We start from the raw sequence: 13,539 nt of genomic DNA, 5'->3' as shown, positions 1-13,539 counted from the left end.
TATAGGAAGGCCAGAAATATTTGTTACTAGAATCTTGATGTGTTACAATCATTAGAGAACGTTTAACGCTGATTTGGGTTAATTAACGAGACAATCTACTCTTAAGTATCTATTTGCAAGGCTCTTAACTATATGACATTCCTACAAAATTCTTTCTTTTTTTGGTGAAGTTTTGAGTGTGTAATGATTTTTATAACTTCAAATTGCACTTTTATTTGCTGTTAAATTTACAGTATAATATTCATGGTACGTTACAATACGGTTTGATGTTCGTTATTTTCTTTGAACAATTTCAGTTTACCTTGCGAGAAATCAGCTCAACTGCATTACATTTTGGAGCCATATTGAACCACATATGTATATAGTTCAATACGTGGATTCAGCTTTCTTGTAGAGACAAAGACGATTACTTTATCAGTTTACGTAGCCTGGAATATCTTCTAAAGAGAGGGAAAAGAATTGGAACTATTCTATTAGTTATGGTGGTTTTATTGAACACGCGTTTTGTTTTTCTTCTACTTGCAGCATTCTCGTTGAAGCTCTGTTTCGGTGAAGACAGTATCAGTTGGTCGACTCCAATTACTTGGTTGATTTTAGAAATAGAATCCTAACTAGAGTTGCTACTCAGCCTACTCTTCAAAGAGCATATGGGTTTAATATCTCTTGATAACAAGAAAAAGCACAAAAGTGTTTATGAAAAAGTATTGCTACTCTTTTAGAATAAATATAGAAAATGCATAAATTTGTACTATAACGATTAAACCAACTTTAATTTCTATAATCTCTGATGTTCTTGGATATTTTTTCCAGATTCATTATTCCGTGATATGTTTGATTTCTTCCATCTTTCAATCTTCATATCCCCAGTCAAAACAGGACAGGAAATCAACATATATTGGGCTCTCACTCTGGTCCATAAACATCACATCAAAATGTAGGTCAGCTTCTTCGCCCATATTAAACCAGACGTCCGGTATACCTTTGATCTCAATCTTTCTCATATCATTGTTATGCATATCATAAGAGAGAATGTGAAAAGGAGAAAGAAAATCCTTTGGTATCAGGAAAACCTTGCCGTTTTGAGTTGTACCTTTTACCCTGAATGTAATGCTGTCGACTAAAGGCAGCTGAGAAGGCTTCAAAACCAAACTCTTGCACAACCATTTCTTGCTCCCGACATCTTCCACGGTCCATAAGGTCAAGACACCCTTGTCTCTAAGATTGGTTGGGTCACATAGAGTTGCTTTTCCTCCAAGCTCCAAAAGAGTCAGATCTGGAGTATCTATCGGGGCATCTTCATGCAGCTTGGGTACTTGGATCATGTTGAACTCTTCGGATCTAATGTCGAAACTAACAACCACAAATCGATCTCTATCCACCAAAGCCAAGTAATAAATAATTGCATCGATAGAGATTCCTCCTTTGGAAGGCATGTGAGGACAAAAGTCCGTTGGAGTTAGAGCAGCCTTGTTCCAATAACCTAGTTTATTTTTTTGGCTAAAGATATAATTCACTGAACTTATGACTTGTTTAGTTTCTTCTAAGAATACGCTAATCAAGGAGACCGCTTTGTACTTGTGGCTAAGTGGGTCGTATCCGAAATAATAGGTGACGACCTTTTCTCCTCCTGGAGGTACGATGATGTGGTCGGAACTTCTTAAGGGGAAGCCTACCAATTGTCCGGTGGCAGGGTTATAGATATGGGGCTCTCTCCTATAGACGTAGATCATGAAGCCACCAAGATTTTGTAAGATGTAACCTCCAATCGCTGGGTCGGGCAGATTGTCGTCAACAACAAAGGTGGACGTTGAAGGCCGAGTGTCTAGAGGAGCCAATGTGTATGTTTCATTGTCACCAATGGTGGCTTGATCCCATAAACACATGTAAAGACGAGGGGATGGGACCTTTGAGAAACGGTTGGAGAAATAACGTGAGCGGATGAGCGATAACCAGAGCTTTGAAACGCACTTGAATCTCATCAGAGATTTAGCAGGCAGTCTCGTGAGAATCTCATCCGTTACCACATGCATAGGAAGCTCCGGTGTCTCCGTAGACAAGCACATTGTACCTCAATCTTGGAGAGAAAGTTATAGCAGCGATTTAGGGCTTCTAAATATATATATATATTGGGGTGCAACCTCGAGGAATTAATAATTTCCTTAAATTCATAATTTGAATAGTTAGTTTTCCTTTCTTTCTTTATTTTTTCCTTTTGACGCTTATTTTTTCTTCTTTTTTGTCATAGTTGTTCGATTATGGAGCTTTTGACAATTAATAACATTTCTTCGTGTGTTTATTACAATGATAAACTCCCTATGATATATTTTTTAAGTTTTTATCATAAAAATAGCTTTCAATGAAAAAAATAATCAAAATAAATTTTATTAAAGGGTAAAAATGTATTTTTATCTTAGGGTTATCTAATATAAATTTAGTGTTTAGAGTTAAATTGTGGAGTATTGGAGACAGTGTTTCAAATTTTATAACATATATATTAAAATTTTCAAAAACAAAAATGACTATTTTAGTCATCTTTTTTAATTGTTATTTTTATGACAAAAACTAAAAAATGACTATTTGAAAGAATTGCCCTATTACAATTCATGCCATTGACTTTTAATACAAAATTAATATTTCATTAAAGGTGTTTTTATGATCCAAATGTTAGACCAAATCGTGTGGCAATTAATTAAATTACACATGTACTTAGGTGAGTATCTATACTTATATAATCATCATTTAAAAAAAAATCGTCTGTGCATTTAAGTAGACCTTTCACATTTTATGTAATTTTCTTTAGCACGTTTTTTTGACATTAAATTAATCAAGCATTAAGTAAGGTGAACACGGAATATCCTTTATATATAAATTGAGAAACATTACAACATTGTTTTGTAACTATGTGTCACCATAAGAATGAAATTCTGATTTTTTTTTTTAAATAGGTTGGTCCATCATAACTTATATTATACATTTTATTAAACTAATTATCAAATTGATAAATAGTGTACAAAAGAATATTAACGCATTTTCTTTAAATAAAAGTTACGGAATTATCTAATATGATTAAAATATATATGAAAATTGATGAGTATGAATAATAAATATTTGATAACAGTTTTTGTATCTTAGTTCTTTTTTATTTGATTTTATATTATTAAAAGATATTAAACAATTATATCAACGATATAATACAAAAAATAATTTTTTCTTATATGTTATATTTTAAAATTTTAAAATAACTATAAATTACTAAAAACATTAAATGTCTCACACTCAAATTTTTTGATCAATGGGTAACTATTTTTTTTGTAATAAGAAGCTAAAAATAATCATAAATCATATGAATATAAAGTCTCATTTAATAGAGATTCATATTATATATTAATATAGTTTAAACTTAAACTATATAACATATAAAATACATAAATATGTTAGTTTCTAAAAATGTATTGAAAAAGTATTGAAACTTTAATATTTTTATTTTGGAACTTGCATTGCAAAAATCGCACATTAGAAATTGTGTATTTATCATATGAGGATAAATTCTCAATAATAAATATTTATATTAAAATGTACTATATATCTATGTCCATGTAATTGAAATAGTTTTATACTATATTAAATAAATAAAATGACTGTTTTGATTTAATTATCAAACAAGTATCTTAAATAAACAGGAGGTATTTTTGATTTAGGTGGTTACTCTAATTTAATTATATACATCATACATAAATGGACATAAATAAATAATAACTAGAATTTGATCTGTGCGCCCGCGCGGGTATATTTTTCAAAAATATGTTTCTATTTGTTTTTCGTGTCAATATAAGGGTTATGCAAAATACCTGAATATGAAGAACCAAACCGATCTCGATCCAAAAAAATAGTACTAAACCCAAACCAAAATTGATTAAATATCTGAATTATTCAAATTTTTAGTTTTCGGAGAACCGAATCCAATCTGAACCGAAGTATTTCGGGTACGCGAATGTATCCAAAATAGATTTATATACTTATATATATTAATTATTTTTAGATTTAATATATAAAAAAAATCTAGAATATATATAATACTTTTAAGATGGTTTAAATACTTGAACATATATACAAATAATCAATAGTAAATATATAAAATAGTAAAAGTATACTTAAAACACCAAAAATACTTTAAATATTTATTGAGTCTCTATCCAAATATTTGAACTAAAATAATTTATATGTTAAGTTTAGGTATTTTAATATATGTTATTCAAATTTATATTTAATATATTATTTTGTTTGTATTTTTTGAGAAATTTAAAGTATATAAATATATAATAAATTTTAAAATTTTAAAAGTTATTTAAATGAGTTATCCGAACTCGAACTGAACCCGCAAAAATCCAAAGCAAACCCCATAACCCGAATAGATACCAGATAAGTTTCTCATAATATAATGGACTTCCAAATTTTTTTAAAAATATAAGCCCATTTCTTCGTGTGTCCATTTCACCAAGAAAAAGGGAAATGTCCAAACGAATTATAATGAACAATTTGAATGTTGGACCAAAAGGCCCACCCACATCTAATCCTGAAACCAAAAAAATAAAATATATATAACAACTCTAAACGGTAACCATTAAAAAAATATATGAAAAATAATAAAAAAATAAAAGAAATAAGTAATAATTTTCATTATATTTTAGTTTTAATTTTAATTCAGATGTTAACATTATTATTTTTATATTTTAATTAGATCGATTCGGAAAAATAAAACCAAAAATGTAAATATATATTATTGTTTCTTTTGATCTGGTTTAATTATTTTAAATTTGTTTTATTTAAATTAGATACAATTAAAATTATATTGTCTAAAAATAAAATTATTATATTACTTAAATATGTATATTATCTCCTAGTTTTTAAATTTTTTATTTAAATCTATATAAATTTTAATAAATTTTGGATTTTTATTTTAGCTAAAATATGTTAAACTGGTAAAATATATTTTGTTAATTTACGTAATTAACCATTAAGTTTAAATAAAATTTCATTCAATTAAACTATCAAAAAATATTTATTTGATTATCATTATTTTAATTTTATGTTTGTAAGGCACACTTACAGATAATTTTGATATATATAAATAAAAATAAGTCATTATTATATTTCAAAAATCTTAATAAAAATGTAAATAAAATATAATTTAATGGTTGATGTAGGAGTTAATAGTTATTATCATATTTAAAAAATCTTGCCAAAAATATAAATATTTGTAAAAGAATTACAGGTTATAATTGACTGATGTTATGTCACAATTTTTCAATGTCATTTTATCTTTTTGTAAGAATGAATATGGTGATGATATATAAGCAAATTCTTTCTGAAATAATGTCTAGGAAAAATTTGGTTTAGTTATTTAAAATTTATTTTATTTAAACTTCGCTAGAACTAAACTTATATTTTCTAAAAAAATATTTATATGATAATTTGAAAATTTATTTTTATATTAACATTTTATTTATATGACAATGACTATTTATTTAAATATGTATATTATCCCTTAGTTTTAAAATTATATATTTAAATCTATATAAATGTTAATAAATTTTGGCTTTTTTATTTTAGGTAAAATATTTTAAACTGGTAAAAATCAATTTGTTAATTTACAGAATAAACAGTGAAATTTAAATAAAATTTCATTCAATTTACTATCAACAAAATTTTATTTGATTAGTGTTGTTTTAGTTTTATATTTGTAAGGCACACTCACAAATAATTTTGATAATATATAGATATATACCAAATGAGAAACATAAATAAAATATTAGTCAATTTCATATTTCAAAATATTAATAAAAGTAATTTTTGTAAATAAATATAGTTTAGTGGTTGATGTAGAAATTAATAGTTATTACGATATTTAAAAAGTTTTATAAAAAATTTGAATATTTATAAAAGAAATTAAACATTTCATAATTAAGTGATGTTATGTCACAATTTCTCAATACTAAGTGATCTTTTTTTGGTGAAAATGAATATGGTAATGACACATAAATAAATTATTTTTCAAATACTGTCTAGGAATTATTTATGTTACTTGATAAGGAATAAATGTAATATATAACTTTTCAAATGTAAAAAAAAAATGCTAAAGAGTTATAAATAATAAATATTTCTTTTAAATAGGGTAAGTTGTAAAGAATGATAGAGAATCAATACTATTAAATTAGGATCATGACCCATTGATATATGTTGTGTCCAACTATTTAGTCTTGGTGTATTAGGCACTGGATCCACCTATCAATATATATTCTGTTCGTATATTTGTTCACTTTTTGATAATATACGAGATTTTATTTCCTCAGTAAGCGGAATCCACCCCCACTACTCCGGATACATAGTGACGGTTACAATATATATAAATGAATATACATAACACATAGGTTTACCAGGTTTATAAGTTATATGCAGTTTGTACAAACCCAAATTTAATAAATGGATATAAGTACGAGGCCTGTAAATTATATGGAGTTTTTACAAACCCAAAGTAAATATATATGTTTTCAAATACACTGTTCGATCACATTATTATTTAGGGATAAATACATGTGATGTTTCAAAATATATTTACTGATGTTACATTTTCATAAATAATATTCCATCACAAAAAAATAACGGAAACTTGGACAATGATAAATTTTATCCGCCCTTTGAAATTCCATCACATATTATATTTTCTTATTAATGTAGTTACGATTATATTTATTACTCGTGAAATGGATTATTAATGACATTAAATTTTTATAAGTGGACTTTGAATAGAAATTAATATTCATATAAACTCATTTAGTTTAACAGGTTCTAAATAGGCTATTCGACTAAAAATATTTATTAAATGTGATTTAATTTAAAGTTAGTGAAGACCATATTAACTCATTTACATATATATATATATATATATATATAATAGAAATATTAAAAATTAAAATTTTCAAACATTTTAAAAAAAGTTATTCGGTTTTCGGTGCGGGTTGGATTTGATATTAGTATTCGGATATAACAGTATAAGAGCCATTCGAGTATATAGGCCAGGTCTAACAGAGTATGAGATTTTGATTTTTGGGTCGATTCCAAGTCGGTTTTTTGGATAAATATTCTTGACTAATTTTGTTATGTAACTATTAAGAAAATATAATATGTTGCAAATTTTAGGAATAAACTTTTAAAATAACTTCTAAAATGCATATGAGACAAGTGTATAAATTAAATTAATATTAAACATGATATGATTACAAAATAACACAAATATAAAAATTAAATTTTTCAAAAAATTAAAACAAAAAATATACCCGTCCTTTAAAGGACGGGTCAGAATCTAGTACATTATTAAAGTTCTATTGATGTATACTAGAAGCACTTGGGGTTTTGTACATCTGTAGATTTATACATCATAAACCTAGTCAAATTCGGTCTGGAATGCTTAAGTCAGCCTGACCAATACGCCTAACCCTGACCTGTCACGTGATCGTCTGCGGAAGATTCTCATTATATGTTGACGCCCACAGAAATTTTAGGGTTTTCTGAAAATGATTAGTTTTGTGATCACAATTTTTTTCGTCTGGGGTTTCTTTCGTACAGTTTTCAGTGACAGATTCTTTTCTGCTTTTTTTTCCTGGTCCGTTATTGTTTTTTTTGGAAAAGAAATGTCCCAAAGAAAAGGAATTTCAAGAAAAATGTTGGACCACAAGGCCCACTAGGCAGTGGGCCACCACATCGAAACCAAAACTACATCAAAACGTTACAAAGGTCAATTAATTTATACTTTAAGCATTTAATAAGAAAAACAAAATATACAAATAAATGCGATTATCATTAATATACTACGTATTAGGCTTCGTAAAAAAAAATAGTCGTCCGATCTTTAACTATGAATCAACTCTGATTCTATTTATCACAGAATTTACACCAACCAAATTATGAATCAACCCTGATTCTCAAAAGAATTTTTTTTTTTTTGAACTTTCTCCAAAGAACTCATTTTGAAGAGGAACTCAATGGTCAATATAATGATCAATAGATTTAAGCAAAAAAAAAAATCAATAGCCAATATATTTTATGGATCTTTTGATGTCAAATCAAAGTCCAGACAATGTTTAGATTATTTTTGGTGATGTTGCACAGTTTCAAATAAAATTTTGATGGATTTTAGGTTAAATGAATAAAAACATAATCGAGTGATATTGAATTTTTTTGCTCAATCTTATTAAAAGAATTGAAATCAAACTGATTTGGAGTTGAGTAAAAGTTAAAACTGAAACAAAACCGGATTAAAACTTTAATATTTGTATATGACTGAAAACTTTAAATTCGATAAAAATAAATCCAGATTCAATTTAAAAATTCGGCTTGTTCCCTTATTTAGTTTGACGACATCAAGAAAAAAGAAAAAAAAACTGTCACTATTTCATGTCCTAATCATCTCTGTACGGTTATAATTACATATGGGGTCTACTACCGATCCTCCTTTGCAGAGAAATAATGAAGGGATTGGTGGTTGCAGTATTACATGTAAACATGTCTTTAATGTGTTATTTAAGTATAATTTATTTTGACCATTATGCTCTTTTTCTCACGCACAAATAAGAGAACAAATGTTAGACGAAGAGAATAATGACCAGGAGGCCACCACAAGCATTTTAATAAGAAGCTGGGGCAGCGGGGGATGAGCTGGACGTGCCGTCGAATTTTAAATAGAGATATCTGTTTGACCTTTTAAAGTGTATGTAATGAGCTGGACGTGCCCTAGACATCAATAAAGTATTTACCAAATAACTTTTTATTGATATATAATTTTCAAAAAAAAAAAACTTTTTATTGATATATAAGTATCAATAATATCTCTATAAATCAGTAGACCTCAGAAACTGCTTATAAAAAAATTTAGAAACCTTGGAAACTCTAGTTATATTTTAGCTATAATTTACAAAAATATAGAAAATACAAATATAATAGAGTTATAATTATCCTAAATTTATGATATACTGTATTAGATATTTAGTAGAGGGATTTTGCAAAAACTGTAACAATTAGCTTTGCAAAGTAAGGGGGACCTACAAATTTTTCATTTCACAGGCGGTGAGTTTGCCTATAAAATAACTTCCTTTTTTCCCAATTCTCTTATTACAACTCAAGATGCATACTAACATGATGAGCTCTGTGGAAGCGAAGAAGAGTGCTAACCCTAGCCCTACCCAAGTGAAGAAGACAGGTTTACTGTTTTTTGGTTAATTTCTTTTATGCATTTTTAGTTCTTGTTCTTAATTTGTAATGTTTTTTGTCTGTTAATTTGTAGACGGTGAGAGGAGCAAACCAACGAAAGAAGACGTTGAAAAAGCAAAGAAGGAGATGAACAAGATGAAGATGGACATCGCTCTTGGCAGGGAGGTGGAAGAGAAGAATCCCTAAATATATAGTATGTTATAAAGCTTTTATCTTTTGAAACATCTAATATATATATATATATATATGAAATCTTTCGCATGTATTAGAAACAATTTTAAGGATCTCTCGATCCGATGGTCATATTTGCACGCTTGTGATTCTCAAAAGGATTGTATCTAAGACGCACTTGATATGATCAACAACTAAGATATCATATAAATTTTTGGATGGCAGTTTTGAAGTATATATATAGACAATGTTTTCAGTTTGGTTTATTTTATATAATTTTGGATAAATATAGTGGGTTTTAGATAAAATGAACAAAAACGGAACCTTTATCATCTTGGTTTTTAGTGAAGATTTCCCTTGGACGCATGATCGTAATCGTTTACTGGTTTTGAGTTGTTATTTCTTTTGTTGGTTTTAAATGTTTATCAGCTTTAGAAGGTTTCATCCTTTAGTTTATGGATCTGTAATTTTCTTTGTCTCCCTATGTTAGAACTTCTTTACCGGGAAACTGTGGTTTCGTCGATCTAGTTTCCAAGGTTATTACCGCCGGCCTTGTATTTCACATCTGCATTCCACCCCAGTATTTCTTCATGATCAATATAATTAGTGTTAAAAAAAAAAAAGATAAAATGAATAAAAGCGGAACCGAAGTTGGTATTTAATTCATTTTATATTCAACAAATTTCTGAAAAAGTGCAAGTTCGGTAGTTTTTTTTTTTTTGTCGACTTTATATTATATTCATAGTTTGGGCCACTAAAGATCCAGATTACGAAGGAAAACGGGAAATAAAAGCAAAATGATATACAAATTTTTAATATATAATAATAAAACCCAAGAACAGTAGACAACAACAGGATAAGGATAAGCTCCCATCAAGCACGTGTCTTCTGTTCGTCCATTGATTTTTATGATTGAGACCTTGAGCTTAATTAATCATCAGGCTAAGCTCGTTCCCGACTCCATTTGTAGAAACCTTCTGCTTATCAACCGGAGTAATGAACTCCGTTCAACTTGTAACATCGGTGTAAATAAGCCCAAGATGGTTAGTTGCAAACAGGGCCCGGCTCAAAACTATGATGGGCCCTAGTGCAAAAAAAGAATCTGGACCCTACTTATTAAACTTTAGCAAATTCTTTTTGGACCTTATAACTATTATTTTTTTAATTAAAATAAAAAGTTACATTTATTTTTTATTTAAACTTTGTAAGAAGTTAAATTATTTTTACGTAGTTGTATTTTTATTACACTATATTTATTTTAATGTACTATTATATATGTAATTTGAACATAAATTTTTTTTTTTAAAGAAAATTGGTATGGTCCGGGATGGTCGCACTTACCGTCTTGTATACTCAGCCGTTGCAAAAATTCAAAGAAACCACCACTACAACACGGCAAAGAAGCTCAAATCTTCATGTTTGAAACTAAACTATCCCAATCACTTGACAGATCTTACACATAGATACTTACTATATACTATTTAACAAACGAGCTAAGTTTTACTTATTAAACTTTTATAGCAAAAAAAAAATTTGGACCTTATAATTATTAATTTTTAAAAAATTAAAATAAAAAATTACATTTATTTTTATTTAAACTTTGTAAGAAGTTAAATTATTTTATTACACTATATTTATTTTAATGTACTATTATATATGTAATTTGAACATAAAATTTTCAAAAAAAGAAATTGGTATAGCCCTGTATACTCAGCCGACCCTGGTTGCAAACATTCAAAGAAACCACCACCACAACACGGCGAAGAGGCTCAAACCTTCATGTTTGAATCCAAACTATCCCAATCACTTGAAAGATCTTACAAATAGATACTTGCTATCCCCTATATATTATTTGAGAAGCATTACAACATTTTTTGTAGCCACATGTCATCACTAGAATGATTCTTAGAATCCTTAGAGAAATAGGTTGGTCCATCTAAATATATAATAAGATTTTTATTAAACTAACCATAAATACATTATTAATGTGATGCATTATTTCCTTAAATAAAATTACAGAATTGCCTAATGTGTCTAAAGTATATATATGACAATTAAATATTTTGAATAATAAAGATTTGATAAAAATAAGTATGTCTTATATTATATTTGTTTAATTTTAAACTATTAAAATAAATTAAACAACTATAGTAACCATGTAATAAAAATTAATTTTTTTATTTATATGTTATATTTTGAATTTTTAAAAACGAGTATAAATTACTAAAACTGTTAAAAGTTTCACATTCAAATTTTGTGATCCATGGTTTAAATTTTTTGTTATGACATCATACAAATAATTAAAAAATCATATAAGTTGAAAGTCTCATTTAATAAGTATTAAAATAAAAGATATAGGAATATATGTATATATATATATTATTCTCACAGTGAAAATTTTGTTATCAGTAATTTAATTTTTTTGCTATAACATATACAAATGATACAAAAATATGAACAAAATGCATCATTTAATAAATATTAATATTAAAATATACTATATATATGTTACTATCATTTAAATTTAATTATATACCATATCAAATAGAAACAATATTTTTTGGATTAATAAAATTTATTTATATGTTTGCACCAATTTAATTATATAAGTAATAGTTACTGATTTTTTTAAATATTCAACATATATTTATTATTTCATAATATGTTAGAAACATATAATATATAAAATAGTTTATATATATAATGTTCATTCCGCTCAAGGCGCGGATCTTAACCTAGTATAGTACTATTTAACAAACGAGCTAAGTGTTACTCTAATGTGACAGAAAAATCAAGCAACCCGATGAAAAATATAGAATCCCACATAAAAGAAGAAGAGGCTATTTGTTTAATTAAGTTAGATGTTCATGCCCCTAAAGTATTTTAAAAGAATTTAGCTAGGATTCTGTTCGATTCTTTTCGAATTTGGTTCAGATATAGATTTAACCAATATCTTAATTCACTATAAAAGAAACTAAAAATACACAAAACGTTCTAAAATATTTAAAAAGTCAGTAAAAACTATTCAGACTAACTAAAATATATTAAAATCGGTTTGTCAAAAAACAATATCTAAAATCTATTAAAAAATGTAAGCTTCTTAATCATCTGGTTTGACTAAAGATTATTAATTTGTACACCAAAAAATCAAGGGTTTAAATCTCATAAAATGCAAATTATTTAGATTATAAAGAAAATGGTTAAAAAAAATCTTCAGCATGATACATAGTGTACCATAACATGTATATATATCATAGGAGGGTTCGGAGTGACGCATGTAAACATGGATTCTCATAAGGTGGTAGAATTATCAACTATAGAATTATCTACGTAAGATTTCTCATTATTATAACAATATAATTAATCAGACGTTAAAAAATTAAAAAAAAAATTGCTCTTTTATTTGCTATATTAGTTTACACTATAATACTAGGTTAAGACCCGCACCTTGTGCGGGATGAACATTATATATATAAATTATTTTATATATTATATGTTTATAACATATTATGAAATAATAAATATATATTGAATAATTAAAAAATCATTATCTGCTACTTATATAATTAAATTGGTGCAAACATATAAATAAATTTTATAAATCGAAAAAATATTTTTTCTATTTGATATGATATATAATTAAATTTAAATGATAGTAACATATATATGGTATATTTTAATATTAATATTTATTAGATGATGCTTTTTGCTCATATTTGTTTTTTTATCATTTGTATCTGTTAGCAAAAAGTCTAAATTAGTGATAACAAAATTTTCACTGTGGGATTAATGGTTTAAGTAATTTATAATATTTTAAGAAATTAAGTTGTCAATATTTTTTCAAATTTTTTATCAAAACAATGTTCAAAGTAAATTTCAAAATTAAGATATTTATGTATTTTTATATGGCATATAGTTTAATTTAAAATGATACATATATTTATATATCTTTTATTTTTGATACTTATTAAATGAGACTTTCATCTTATATTATTTTTTAATTATTTGTATCATGTCATAAGAAATTTTTTAAATCATAGATCACAAAATTTGAATGTGAAACTTTTAACAGTTTTAGTAATTTATACTCGTTTTAAAAAATTC

General features: G+C 26.5%; 1 protein-coding gene across 1 annotated transcript; it reads right to left on the bottom strand.

The window, feature by feature from the left end:
* Window positions 1-240: 240 nt before the first annotated feature.
* On the bottom strand, window positions 241-2,957 carry LOC106359367 (F-box/LRR-repeat protein At2g40920). The gene has a single exon (XM_013799080.2). The coding sequence runs from the start codon at window positions 2,061-2,063 to the stop codon at window positions 849-851; it is 1,215 nt and encodes a 404-aa protein (XP_013654534.1). The 5' UTR covers window positions 2,064-2,957; the 3' UTR covers window positions 241-848.
* Between the last annotated feature and the right edge of the window lie 10,582 nt (window positions 2,958-13,539).

This window comes from Brassica napus, chromosome A8, assembly GCF_020379485.1.
Source record: "Brassica napus cultivar Da-Ae chromosome A8, Da-Ae, whole genome shotgun sequence".
NCBI lineage: Eukaryota > Viridiplantae > Streptophyta > Magnoliopsida > Brassicales > Brassicaceae > Brassica > Brassica napus.
The sequence above is the reverse complement of the archived record's forward strand: the minus strand, read 5'-3'. Positions and strand labels throughout refer to the sequence as shown.

Excerpts from the sequence above, each read along its gene's own strand:
- LOC106359367 (XM_013799080.2), bottom strand. The coding sequence starts at position 2,063 with ATGTGCTTGTCTACGGAGACACCGGAGCTTCCTATGCATGTGGTAACG.